This window comes from Lithobates pipiens, unplaced genomic scaffold (genome assembly GCF_037356315.1).
Source record: "Lithobates pipiens isolate NorthernLeopardFrog02 unplaced genomic scaffold, aLitPip1_a1.2 Scaffold_30, whole genome shotgun sequence".
Taxonomy (NCBI): domain Eukaryota; kingdom Metazoa; phylum Chordata; class Amphibia; order Anura; family Ranidae; genus Lithobates; species Lithobates pipiens.
This window is the reverse complement of record NW_027507791.1, coordinates 62,668,956-62,682,563: the sequence shown is the minus strand read 5'-3', so window position 1 is coordinate 62,682,563 and position 13,608 is coordinate 62,668,956. Positions and strand designations below refer to the sequence as shown.

Sequence of the window (13,608 nt, the reverse complement as noted above, 5' to 3'; positions counted from 1 at the left end):
TGGCATTAGCCTTTTATTGGACTATACAAGAACGGAACTTAACATAGGAATTGCACTTGAACCTTAAAGTGTATGTAAGCCCTAAAAATGGACTTCTCTTATTTACCTCAAATAGTGGGATCTTAAACAGCTTTACCAGGAAGAGTGTAAGGACTAAAGAACCTCCCTCTTATGTTATGGAGAGGAGGAGTTGTGGGGTGTTTTGTAGTCCTAACACACTTCCTGTCCTCCAGTGACAACCCTGCCCTTCCAGAGATATAGTACAGCGGGCGAGTTTTGTTACCTTAGGATAGATGTGTTACTAAAAGGATCACCTGGTAAAAAGAAGGACTGTAATCTGCAACATATTACATATGTTTTTACTAAGATTTAGACACAATTAAAAAGATCAATAAAAAAAAAGGGCTATTCTCACACCCATGTATAAATAATATCGTTTTCATGAAATCTTTTTACAATGAGCACAGATTAAAAATGTAATTTCTCAAACCAGGTTTTATTAAATAATATATATTTTATATACTTTTCAGTTTCAGAATCCTATATAAAATGTACTGTAACAATTAGATTATTGGTTACATTTTGGCATTAGGACAAAGGAAAATGATTTAGTAACAAACATAAATATACAGTACTATCATAAAATATACACAACAATAAGGAACATGCAATCAAATATCCAAGAACTTCCAGGGTTAAGCCCACCCACTGAAATTCCCATCCAATGAGAGTGCTGCTCTTGACTGCTGACCAGCTGCTGTCTTTGAATAGTGGGCGTGGGTGGGGCTTAGACCTGGTGGAGCACCTTATTTGTTTAGTAGGAGAAGTCAAGGTCATAGTGCCATAGAGCACCTAGGATCCTAAAGCTACGCAGAAGAGAGTTTTCAGCTTAAAGCTGTAATAAACCCAAAATATATTATATTGCAGCTTACCAGTCATTAGATGTGGTGGCTGCATTTGTTTTCTTAGGCCGCGTACACACGCGCGGACTGTTGGCCCAACTTTGTCCGTCCAACAGTTTGAGCGAACAGTCCGCTCAAACTTAGCATGGACGGACATGGCCACACACGACGGACGAACAGTTTGCTGAAACCGTGCGCGATGACGTGAACGGCACGTACGACGGGACGAAAAATACGACGTCCTATACACTGCAATGCAACCTTCCGACGTGGAAATCCTTTCTGAGCATGCGCGAGACTTAGTTGGCCGAACAAGCCTACACACGAGCGAACAGTCCGCTGAAACCTTGTTTCAGCGGACAGTTTTTCGGAATTTCCGTAAGACCTTGTTCGGCCAACTGTCCGCTGAAACTGTCCGCTGCAGCCCCACACACGAGCGGACTGTCCGCCCAAACACTGTTCAGCGGACAAGGTTGGGCGAACAGTCCGCGCGTGTGTACGCGGCCTTAGGCTTTTTTCCCCTCTGTTTTCAACTGGTGATCTGGACAGTAACACATCTCCTGTATTAGGCCTGGTTCACACTAGTGCAGTTTCATATGCGACTTGAGTCGCACAGAATCGCTTGACAAGTGAAATCACATTGTTTTCAATGGTGTCTGTTCACATTAAAGCTACTCAGTCGGGGCAATTTTGGAAAAGGTTTTCTGTACTATTTTGGTGCGATTCTAGTGTGGTTTTGGCCCCGCAGAATATACAAACCTTATCCAAGTTGCACTACATAAACGTATTGAAAGTCAGATCAAAATCGTATCGCAGCAGTGTGAACCGAGCCATAGAGTGCCCCCCCCCCCACTCTGGATAAAGGAGCACAGGAGTACCTTTAGACGGAAGCATTTCCAGTCTGGGGGAGGGGGAGTGATAGATATACTAGTAGATTTAGATACATTAACACATTGAAGCCAAATTTCAGCTCAAACTGCAGTTACGCAAGCAAGTACAGCAACAGTTTTTATTTTGGGATAAAGGTTTTACATGAATAAATAAAAGCTGATCATAGAGGCTGGCTTCACACTTTAAACAGATGCGGCTTACAGCAGTGGTCCAGTGCGTCCCTGTTGCCAGTTTCAGGGGGCGAATCAGGCCCAAATTTTTGCCTGAATTTGGATCTGAAACTGAGGCAAAGACGCACAGGACTCCTGTGCAATACGCTCCACAGCCACCCCTGAGATGTGTGAACCAGCTCCTTTGAGAGCCAGTCACAATCTCCCGTCATGCAAATTGGATGCAAATTTTTCGCATAGGTGTTTTAACCCAGCTTGAAGCACTTAACACTTTCTGCTACATCTGCAGGACAGTGTGAACTGTTGAAAAACAACAGACTTACTGGGTAGATGAACAGCTAAAAATTAAAGAAAGAAAACTAGAAAAAGAAGGTTAATGCAACCATCACGTCTAAGAATTGGTAAGATGTAATATATGAATGTTTTGAGTTTAATACTGCTTTAACCACTTGTCGACCACTGCACGCCGATATACGTCGGCACAATGGCAGTAGAGGGCAAATGGGTGTAAATGAACATCCCCTTTTACAGCGTGACCATGCCCACGGGACTGGCGGACTCGATGTCTGCCGGTCTACCGGCAATCGTGTCACGGAACTGCAGAACGGGAAAGTGCCTATGTAAACAAGGCATTTCCCCCGTTCTGCCTTGTGACATGACAGAAATCACTGCTCCTTGTCATCGGGAGCAGTGATCGCTGTCATGTGAGTTGAAGCCCACCCCTCCCACAGTTAGAATAACACCCTAGGACACACTTAACTCCTTGATCGCCCCCTAGTGTTTAATCCCTTCCCTGCCAGTGTCATTTACAAAGTAATCAGTGCATTTTTATAACACTGGTCTAAAATAGTGTCAAAAGTATTCGATGTGTGTGCGCCATATTCGCAGATCGCTGCCATTACTAATAAAAAAAATTTTTTATAATAAAAATGCCATAAATCTATCCCCTTTTTTGTAGACACAATAACTTTTGCGCAAACCAATCAATATATGCTTATTGCAATTTTTACCAAAAATATGTAGAAGAATACATATCAGCCTAAACTGAGGAAAAAAAATGTTTAATATATTTTTGGGGGATATTTATTATAGCAAAAAGTCAAAAATATTTTTTTCAAAATTGTTGCTTTTTTTTGTTTATAGCGCAAAAAATAAAAAAAACGCATAGATGATCAATTACCACCAAAAGAAAGCTCTATTTGTGGGAAAAAAAGGACATACATTTTATGTGAGTTCAGTGTCACACAACCTTGCATGTTTCAGTTAAAGTAACGCATTGCCGTATAGCAAAAAATGGCCTGATCAGAAAGAGGGGTAAAACTTTTGCAGCTGAAGTGATTAAATTGACTCATTTAGGGCAACATGACAAAGTCCCTTTAACACACCCTATATACATCCTGCCTAAGCTCAATCTTACTGGTGGCTACTGGGTTTTTTGTTCATAGCGCAAAAAATAAAAATCGCAGAGGCGATCAAATACCACCAAAAGAAAGCTTTATTTGTGGGAAAAAATGGACGTCAATTTTGTTGGGGTGCAATTTTCAGTTAAAGCGACGCAGCACTTTTACTGCTACAGGTCAGTCGCTCTGCTCAGCATCACGTATATATATATATATATATATATATATATATATATATATATATATATATATATATATATATATATATATATATATATATATATATCCTTTAGAATGTAGGCGCTACGAGCAGGGCCCTCCTGTACCTTTTGTATTGTACTGTAATTGTGTTGTCCCCCCCTATACATTGTAAAGCAATGCGTAAACTGTTGGCGCTATATAAATCGTGAATAATAATTAATATTAATAATATATACGTGATCCTGCATTTCTGGATATTGGGCATGAGTGTGTGCCACCGGAGGCTCGCTCGTGGACCCAATGCCTGCTGCCACTCGCTGATCGTTCAGGACACAGGCAGAACGGCAGTCTTCCTATGTAAATAAGGCAGTCAGTAAGGAAGGCATTGCTCCTATGTTCCTGCAAAGCAGGGACACAGATCTATGCCTTCCCCTAGTACAAGCACCTTCCACACTACAGTAAAAAAAAGAGCAAAAATTTTGAAAAAAAACGCATAATTTTTTACTTTTTGCTATAATAAATATCCCCAAAAAATATATAAAAAACTTTTTTTTTTCTCAGTTTAGGCTGATACGTATTCTTCTACATATTTTTGTTTTACTAGTAATGGCGGTGATCAGCAATTTTTATTGTGACTGCGACATTATGGCGGACACATCAGAAATTTTTGACACATTTTTGGGACCATTGTCATTTATACAGCAATCAGTGCTATACAAATGCACTAATTCCTGTGTAAATGACACTGGCAGTGAAGGGGTTAACCAGGAGGTGGCAGTGCAGAGGTTAGGTGTGTCCTAGGGGCATATTTATAACTGTGGGGGGTCATGGCTGTGATTTACAGAACACTGATCTCTGCTCCAATCACAGGGAGCAGAGATCAATGTCACTTGTTGCTACGCAGAACGGGGAGATCCTGTTTACATCGGCATCTCCCCATTCTCCCTTCCCGTGAGAAGATCGCGGGTATCCCCACGGCGATCGAGTCCGCGGGACCCGCGGTCGGACTTACAGGGGTCCCAACCGGCACACACGTGCGCTGCTGGCGGCGTGCACGCGATGGCATGGGGCAATTTTAAATGGACATACCTGTACGCCAATTTGCCGTGCCATTCTGCCGATGTACATCGTTGTGCGCCGGTCGGGAAGCGGTTAAGAGGTGTTAAAAAGGTCCCTAAAAAGCCTATGCACAAGATACAATAGACAGCACATAGTGCTATTCACACTAAACATTAGCAGCGCGTCGCTTCAAATCTGAAGCCTCATGCCAAGCCAGGAAGTGTTTGAAGCCTCCTATTCAAATTTATGGTAACGCCTCGCAAATGCTCTGGTAGGCAGTTTCGGAGTTGTTGCGGCGCGTTAAGATTCGTTAATTTACTCTAATGGAATAGGCATTTGTGGAGCAGTTTTAAGGCTCGTCAAACGCTTCAAAACTGCCCATAGGAGCCATTTTTAACTCCTCATTAATGCTTGTAAAATGCCTGTCTAATGCCCATACTAAAGCTCATTGACACCTCTCTGACGCCCACACTAAAGCCATACAAAAGCTATAGGAGTGTTTGTTGAACATTAGAAATTTAGTCAAGTGTGAACAAGCCTTTTGATCACCCCTGATGTTAACCACTTCCCTACCAGTGTCATTAGTACATTTACAGTACATATTTTTAGCACTGATCACTGTATTAATGTCACTGGTCCCCAAAAAAGTGTCAGTTAGTGTGCATAACCGCCATTACTAGTTAAAAGAAAAATAATAATTCCATACATATATCCCACAGTTTGTAGACATTATAACTTTTGCAGAAACCAATCCACATACACTTTTGGGGATTTTCTTTTTAACAAAAATATGTAGCAGAATACATATTAGCCTAAATCGATAAAGATATATATTTTTTTACATTTTTATTTTATGGAATATGTTTTATAGCAGAAAGTAAATTTTTTTTATTTTTTTTGCAAAACTGTCGGCCGTTGCTTGTTTATAGCGCAAAAAATAAAAACCGTACAGGTGATCACACTCCACAGAAAGAAAGCTCTATTTGTGGGAAAAAAAGGACATCCATTTTATGTGAGTTCAGTGTCACACAACCTTGCATGTGTCAGTTAAAGTAAAGCATTGCCGTATAGCAAAAAATGCCCTGATCAGGAAGAGGGGTAAAACTTTTGCAGCTGAAGTGGTTAAAGGGACTCATTTAGGGCAACATGACAAAGTCCCTTTAACACCCCTATATACATCCAGCCTAAGCTCAATCTTACTGGAGCTTCCGTAAAATGCCTACTGGGTGCTACTGGTTATGGTGAAGCATATAACCTCCACTTATGATACAATGCATAAACATGAGCAGCCAATCGCCAAACCTGAATACTGTCATATGAGGGAGGGTGTGACATCATCCCTGCCTAAACATCAACAGCATCCAATGCAGAGGTTATTTACGGAGAGGATAGAAGAGAAACAGATCAGTGATGGAGTGTGGTGAAGGTAAGTATAAGTGGATTAGGTGGCCTTTAAATGGACCTTTAATTAGCAAAGTGATAGAGTCATTTTTTACAAAAATACGTGCAACTTAATAAATACAAATTCTGGAAGTGTTAATTATACAAACACATATGTGTAACTATATAAACCAGTGATTCTCAACCAGGGTTCCTCCCAAGGTTGCTAGGGGTTACTTCAACATTGGGCAATTTCTGCCTCTCAGATAAGTTCCCACTGACACCATTGATCTTTTTAGCTATCTATAAGCAGGTAATTCTTCCCAATGACCACAAGTGTAAAGCCCCATACACACTATCAGATTATCTGCTGAGTTTTTCCTTCAGATTTACCAAAACCATGTAGTAGAAGGGCCTGCCTGATTGCATACACATTGGATCTCCTAAGGTTTGTCCTCATATTATATGGTTTTGGTAAAACTCAGCAGATAATCTGATAGTGTGTATGGGGCTTTAGGACCAATCTTCCCACACACTATTGTATCATGAGTTGTAGGACCATCACACTATTGTATCGTGAGTTGTAGACTTCTAATTTTTAGCAGGGGTTCCTCGAGACCGGAGAACTATTTCAAGGGTTCCTCTGTGTTGAAAAGGTTGAGAAAGGCTGATATATACACTAATACATGGGTGCTACAAAGTGACAGAGTCTCTTTAATATTTTTTAAATTTTATTTGAATAAACGCTTAATGGTTAATGGCTTGATGTCTCTTGACCGCCCAAGCTAATATTTGGGATTCATGTGCTGTACGGTGTATTCAGGTATACCGTCCCCAGTCCGGAACCCATATGGCAACTTTGATCTATCAGTCCTGCTGACATCAACAGGCCCGTGAGTCCGCAGAACTCTCTTGAGTTGGTCGAAGATCTCATGATCCGGCACGGCCATTGTGTTAATTTTAAAACCCATCATCCTGGTAATGGTTTCTCTGAAGTCAATAAGCTGTAGAACGGATAAAAGATCAATGAAGAACATTATACTATTATTTTCTAATATCTTTCCCATAAGACACTTATGAAGAGTTACTTAAGAAACGGAAAAGTATCCCTTTTTTTGACAACTTTGTAATTAGTTTGTAAAAAAAAAATCTTCACAGGTACTCATACTACCTGTTTAAAACACCTCCTAATTACATTTTTAGGAGACAAAAAAAAACAACACGCAATTCTTGTTAAAGTCCTTATAAAGACAAATTTTACACCCTTTTTTTCCAAAAAAAGACATCTCACAAGAAGTACGGGACAAAAACCTTTTTCTATTTCCAGTTATTGTATAAAGTCTCTCAAAGTTCTCAAGTATCTGCAAGTTGCAGCCCCAAAAACTACTTAATGAGCTCTTTTTTTTTTTTTTTTTTAAGGGTTGCTAAAAAGATACTAATGATTTCCTTTAAAAGCAAAGTGTACCTGTTTTTCTCTCCTTGCCACTTCCTCGAGGGCTCTTTTGGCTGTGAGCAGCTCATTAGTAACTGCATCTACCATCTGATGGCACCTCGCTTTTTCCCCCACAGATTCGTGTTCCGTGTAGTCCAGTTCTGTTTTCAAGCTTACCACCTTTTTAGCAGCTTTCTCTTTAATTTTCTCTAGTTTTTCTAAAGACTTGCTCAGCAGCTCAATGTTTTTTTTTTGCTGGTTGGTTTTTTCCTTAAAACAAACAAAAAGAAATACAGGCTGGAATGTCAAAAGAGTGATAAGGCAGCATATGGCCCTATATTATATCCGTATACTAAAAAAAATAATAGAATATGGAACGTAAATAAATTGAAACAGTTCATTCATAATAATGCAGATACATTAAATAATTGTCTCAACAGTAAATAAAGAAATATTTGAAATTATATGTATAAAGCCAGTATTTTTCATAACAGAGTAAGGGAGTGTTGAATGGGGAGGGGGGTATTGGTGCAGTTGGCAGATTGATGAGAGACAGTAGGGGTGTTTGGCAGAGTGTTGAAGGGTGGGGGGGATGTTTGGTAGATTGGTGACAGCAAAACGGGGACGCCATTGTGTGGCAGGCTGCTAAAAACAGGATGGAGAATATTTGGCAGAGTAGAGAGACTGGGTGAGGGGGGCCATATTCCAGAGTCGCAAGAGAGTGATACAGTGGTAGGAGCTGGACAACAGGGTGTTTGGCAGAGGTCAGGGCAGGGGAGGCGACATTAGGTTGAGTGGTGAGAGCAGGAGGGTGATGAGGAGGGGGCACCTATGCAAGGCCGTTTTTAAGGCAGGGCAAAAGGGGCAGCTGCCCTGGGCCCTGTCATTGTTGTAGGGCCCAAAGCACCTGCCTCACACTTGACAACTATCCCAGTTTAAATTCCCTTGTCCCTTGAAGTTTTAGTCCTGTGCTGTGTCCCAATATCTCAGTACTGCTACTAATGCTGCCCAGCTCTGCCCTAATGTGTACAGATGACTCACCTGCAGACCCTGTGTTTACATGTAAATAACCAGCAATCATATGTAAATAGCGGCAGCATTAGTAAGTAAATAGCTGTGGCCAGCGGAATTGATATGTAAATAAAGGCGGCATTCATATGTATATCATGCTCCCCTACAGAGAAGAGATGATGTGCTGTAACCTCTAGCAACCAATCAGTGAGCAGTAATGTGTACTGTAACCTCTAGCAACCAGTCAGTAAGCAGTAATGATATGCTGTTTTAGCGCTGGCAACCAATCGCAATTTCTGCCTGATCTGATACAGTAAACTGATTTTAAGTCTAGCTGCTATTTAATGTATGTCTCAGAGCAGGTGGAGAGTGAAATTGCATGGAGGGGGCCCCCAAGAAAATTTTTGCCCAGGGTCCAATCAATATTAAAGACGGCCCTGCACCTATGGTAGAGTGGTAAGAGCAGGGAAGGATGTTTGGAAGAATGATGTGAGTGTGGGGGGTGGCATCTGGCAGGGGGAATTTGGCTGAGTGGTGTGAGCGCAAGAAAACAGTTGCAAGCTGTGCACTGCTCCCTACCCTGACCCATTTGTCTGGCATACATATCTGCTGGGAAACGTTAGGGGACACAGTTTCTAGCTGTTCTACTCCATTAGCAGCCTTGCTATAAGGCATGCACATTAGCGGCATTCCATATTGCTGCTTTGCCTCTCCCAACTGCCCATTCATGGACTTGTCCATGCTCGCAGCAAATATTGCGGCAATGGGAAAGGAACCAGAGTGTGAAGCTGCTGCTGCATGCGTGGGTCATTGCCACCATATTTGCTGTGATCATACATACTAGACACCTCACATATTACGAAGAGCCTTATTTTACTGTATGTGTGGTAGGCAACGCTGTATCCTGGCCTAGGCCAACAAGGCCCAGGCCTAGGCCAGCACTTTGCAGGGGGGCAGCAGCGAAAGAGTCCCCACCAGCTTGCTCTACACTGTTAGTGTAGCGTCAGTCTTATGGGGCAGACTGAGAGGCAAATTAGTCTAGCACCCCCATAAATCGGCCGCACTACTTCCAGTATGTGGGTGTCCGGAATTCCACAACTGTGGGGGGGGGGGGCGCCACGCTTCTAATTTTGACTGTCTTATCATCCTGGACCACAAACCTTCCTCACTGTTCTATATGTTTCTGCTGCACCATTGGCATGGTTATATCTTCTTAGTCCTCTCCATAAAATTATCAGAAATTTGTGCTTAAAGTAGAACTATAGGCGACACTTTTTATTTTTATTTTGGATAGAGTAAGGGAGGGTTATAGCCCCTGTCAGTTTATTTTTGTTACCATCCCTGTCCCATTGCAGAGATTTCCCCTCACTTCCTGCCCCATAGTCAAACAGGAAGTGAGAGGAAATCTATGCAAGTTAAGAGAATCCACCCCCCCTCCCCCAAGCCCTCAGAAGTAGTGTCCCCACTCGAAAATGTAATGGCGGGTCTTAAACAGCAGGGAGTGTGGCCTTGACAGGACGGGGTTGGTCATATTTAAATTAGGGGGTGCAGAAGTTTAGTCAGGCCTAGGGCAGTACAAAACCTAAATATACTACTGGTGGTAGGTATGTGCACATTCCCATGCATGTGCATGTAAACGCTACCATCATACACTATTGCCTGGAATGATATCAGCTACTCAAAACTGCGCATGCTGCCACCTACAACTTCATTATACTACAAACCTTATAGCCATAATTTTACATATAGGTGTACAATTAAAATGTTCTTTATTACCATTTTAATGTCAATTTTAACATTCATAAGCACACAAAATATTCAGCTATAGCCACCTCTACTACTTACCGTTGTCTTTCTTTTTTTGACTCGCAAATCTCTTTTTTAACCTGTAACTAAGGGGTAAGCTAAAACTCCATTTTACTTCTTATACTCTTATTTTACATTAAGTATGGCATTTTAAGATTTATAGTTGTTGATACAGGCAAGTGGTTCAGTATTCTCTGAAAAGCGCTCCAGAATATGCCAGTGCTGTATATTTCTATATAATTGTCAATTGAGTTTCAGCAAGAATTATCTTGAAACTTCTAACTAGTGACTTTTTTACCTCTCACTGTAGATCTTAGAGATAGCGGCACTGCATAATTCTTCTCTAAACTTCCTAAAGTGGCGAGCTCACCTTTAAATCGTTCATATCGACAAGCTGAGCCGTCAGGTTCTGATTAGCAATTTTCATGTCAGTGAGCTGTCCTTGGAGTCTCTCGACCTTCTTCTGCAATTTTTGGGCTGTCACGTTGGCTGAATTTTCGGAGCTCAGTAAGGCTTGATGCTCTTTTTCTCTCTCAAGTTGTTTGATCTTCGTCTCCAGTTTTTCAATCTGGGAAGATTTTAACTCTATTTTTTCTCTCTGGGAATTCACCTACAGGAATTGAATGTGCTTAGCTGAGCAGGGTACAGAACTAATAGAAAACTTGCTAGACAAAGTAATACAAATAAAAACAAAGTGATCATATAGATTTTGGAGCAATGTTCCTTTTAATGGTCATTTTCTTTTGTCTTGTTCCAATGGTATGAGCATACTTGGCCTGACGGCTCGGCAACTTCATAACACATACAGAAAGGGCTGGTGAAAGTAAGTGGGAGTTCGGATTGACTGCTTTGCTTCATGGGTCCCCAATTTAATAAATCAGAAAAAAATTGCTGCACCCTTTCCATATCCTACTAGCTGCAGTGCCCGTTCAGGAACATCGCAGTCCTTTGTTCATCAATCTAACCCTACACCAAAGCCAGATGCATGTTAATAGCCTCATGTAATAATGCAGTGCAAAGTTACCCTAAATCAACTAACCAAAATTCATCACTCGACTAGACAAAAACGAATAAAAGATTCATTCTGATTGGTTGTTATGGGTTTCAGAGCTTTTGTACATAGGCACACTACACCATGCATTACCTTACGAAGTACGTGTAACTTGGGGCCTTCGTTGAAGAGAAATGGGCTTGTGCTGACGGCATCAGATTGAGGCACTTCTGAGCATTAGGAATTCATTGACAGGTGCATTTGACCTGCAGTTGACATCCTTCTGACCTGCAGTTGGCATCCTTCTGACCTGCAGTTGACCTGCTTTAAGCAGGTTTTGCATTCCGGTAGATGGGAATGCAAAAGTCACTTGAAGGGGACAAAAGCCTGTCAACACTAAGGCTGGCCATACACGATATGATTTTCTTATTTCTATATTTAATTTTCTTTAGATTTACCTTCAACTATGTAGTGCAAGGGCCTACCCGACTGCATACACATTGAGTGTGTTTAGGCTTGACCTGATATTATATGGTTTTGGTAAATCTAAATGAAAATTGAATAAGAAAATTGTATAATGTATGGGCAGCCTTAGTGTGTGGATTTTGTTCTCCACCTAAAGTGTTTGTTACCCCAGCATTTCATATTCCTGATATGTGCCTGCTGTACCGTGTACTTGTATAAGAAAGTATCCTGTTCTCTTTGTGTGCTTCCTTTATGTGAAATTCCTATTAAAAACTTTCCTATTTAAAAACTGACCATACTAAACAGGAGAGCACACAGTGATCAGTTCTCTAGCTGTGCTGGGAACTCTGTGTGCTCTCCTCCATTGATCAATGTTGTCCTGACATGCCCTTGCTGCACAGCCATTCACTGGGAAGCTCAGTGTCCTGTTGCTGCTTCTCCTCCCCCCAGCTCAGAGCTGGCCAATCAGAGCATTTTTGTATAAATATAAAAATTCATTATAAACACCCTTTACCCCTTTTTTATGTGATCACATTACCTCTGTTCACAGAGAACAGAGGTAATGTGATCACATAAAAAATGGGAAAAGGGTGTTTATAATAAATTTTTATATTTATACAAAAACGTTTTGCCTTTCATTTCTATTTTAAACTGAATGGGTTGTTTTACAATCACTTTAAGTCACATAGCTGATCAAGGAAGACAAAGCGACTTCAACTGATGGCATTCTACATTTTTGTTTCCAAGCATTGGTGTGCATTACACACTGTTGCAGAGTGGTTGCTGCTGGGTAGATTTCTCATCAATTGCTGTTCTATCTGACATTGTCAGAGACACAGAGAGCAGTATTGAGTTGATAGCAGTGTTGCCAACCGTCAGTATTTTTATTGGCAGCCAGTAAAAAACAGGCACTTTTCTCCTGCCAGTAAATACCATTTAGAGGAAAGGTTTGCCAGTAGAAAATATGGCTGTGACGCTTGGCTCAGAACTGGGCATGCGCAGCTCGAGTTCCAGGGCTGGTCAAGACCATCAAAGTGCCTGCTACAGTATGTTTGAGTGGTACCGGTGGGGGGCTGGTCTGGCGGAGGAGGTGCCTGAGCATTTTGTGTGATGTGATGGTGCAAGGGAGCCGAGCGGCCAGAGCCTTGTGTGCGGGTCTGCAGGACGGGAGCAAGGAAAGCTGGGAGCAGGACTGTCAGTGCTGTTGGGACTGGAGGGGACTGAAGGGACCAGCTGGCATGGAGAGAGACTATCACTGTTAATCAGGGGGGATGCGTGGTGTCGGTGATCTGTGCTGCTGCACACTGCTGTCAGTGTCACTAATGCCGCGTACACATGATCGGACTTTACGGCAGACTTGGTCCGGCGGACCAGAATCCGTCAGAGAATTCGATCTTGTATGGGAAGAAAAAGGCAGGCAGACCTAGAAATAGAACATGTTTTAAATCTTGGTCCATTGGACCAAGTTCCTATCGGGAAGCCCGTTCGTCTGCATGCTGGTCCAATGGACCAGATACGACGCAAAAGCAGCTACAGCACCTGCCCGCGAGAATGTTTCCAGCGCGATCCTATCAGGCTGGTTCTCGGCTGCAGGATACTGTACATCTTGCACTCGCTGCAATAGGAAAAACACCTTTCCCTATCGCAGAGAGCGTGAGAGGGAATGCCCTTACAGGGGCATACCAGGCCCTTAGGTCTGGTATAGATTTTAAGGGGAACCCCCCTACGCGGAAAAAAAACCCAATCCATACCAGACCCTTATCCGAGCACACAGCCCGGCCGGTCAGGAAAGAGGGTGGGGACGAGCGAGCACCCCCCCTCCTGCACCGTACCAGGCCGCTTGCCCTCAACATGGGGGGTGGATGCTTTGAGGAAGGGGGTGCCCTGTGGCTCCCCACCC

General features: G+C 42.2%; 1 protein-coding gene across 3 annotated transcripts in view; it reads right to left on the bottom strand.

The window, feature by feature from the left end:
* Window positions 1–477: 477 nt before the first annotated feature.
* LOC143942921 (coiled-coil domain-containing protein 170-like) overlaps window positions 478–13,608 on the bottom strand; it is a 121,420-nt gene continuing 108,289 nt past the window's right edge. For all 3 annotated transcript variants that reach the window (XM_077464347.1, XM_077464346.1, XM_077464348.1), the window contains 3 exons: window positions 10,623–10,862; window positions 7,469–7,705; window positions 478–7,007 (listed from right to left, as the gene is read on the bottom strand). In XM_077464347.1, coding sequence (XP_077320473.1) covers window positions 6,789–7,007; window positions 7,469–7,705; window positions 10,623–10,862 — 696 coding nt within the window. In that variant the 3' untranslated portion in view covers window positions 478–6,788. The remainder of the gene's footprint in view (window positions 7,008–7,468; window positions 7,706–10,622; window positions 10,863–13,608) is intronic.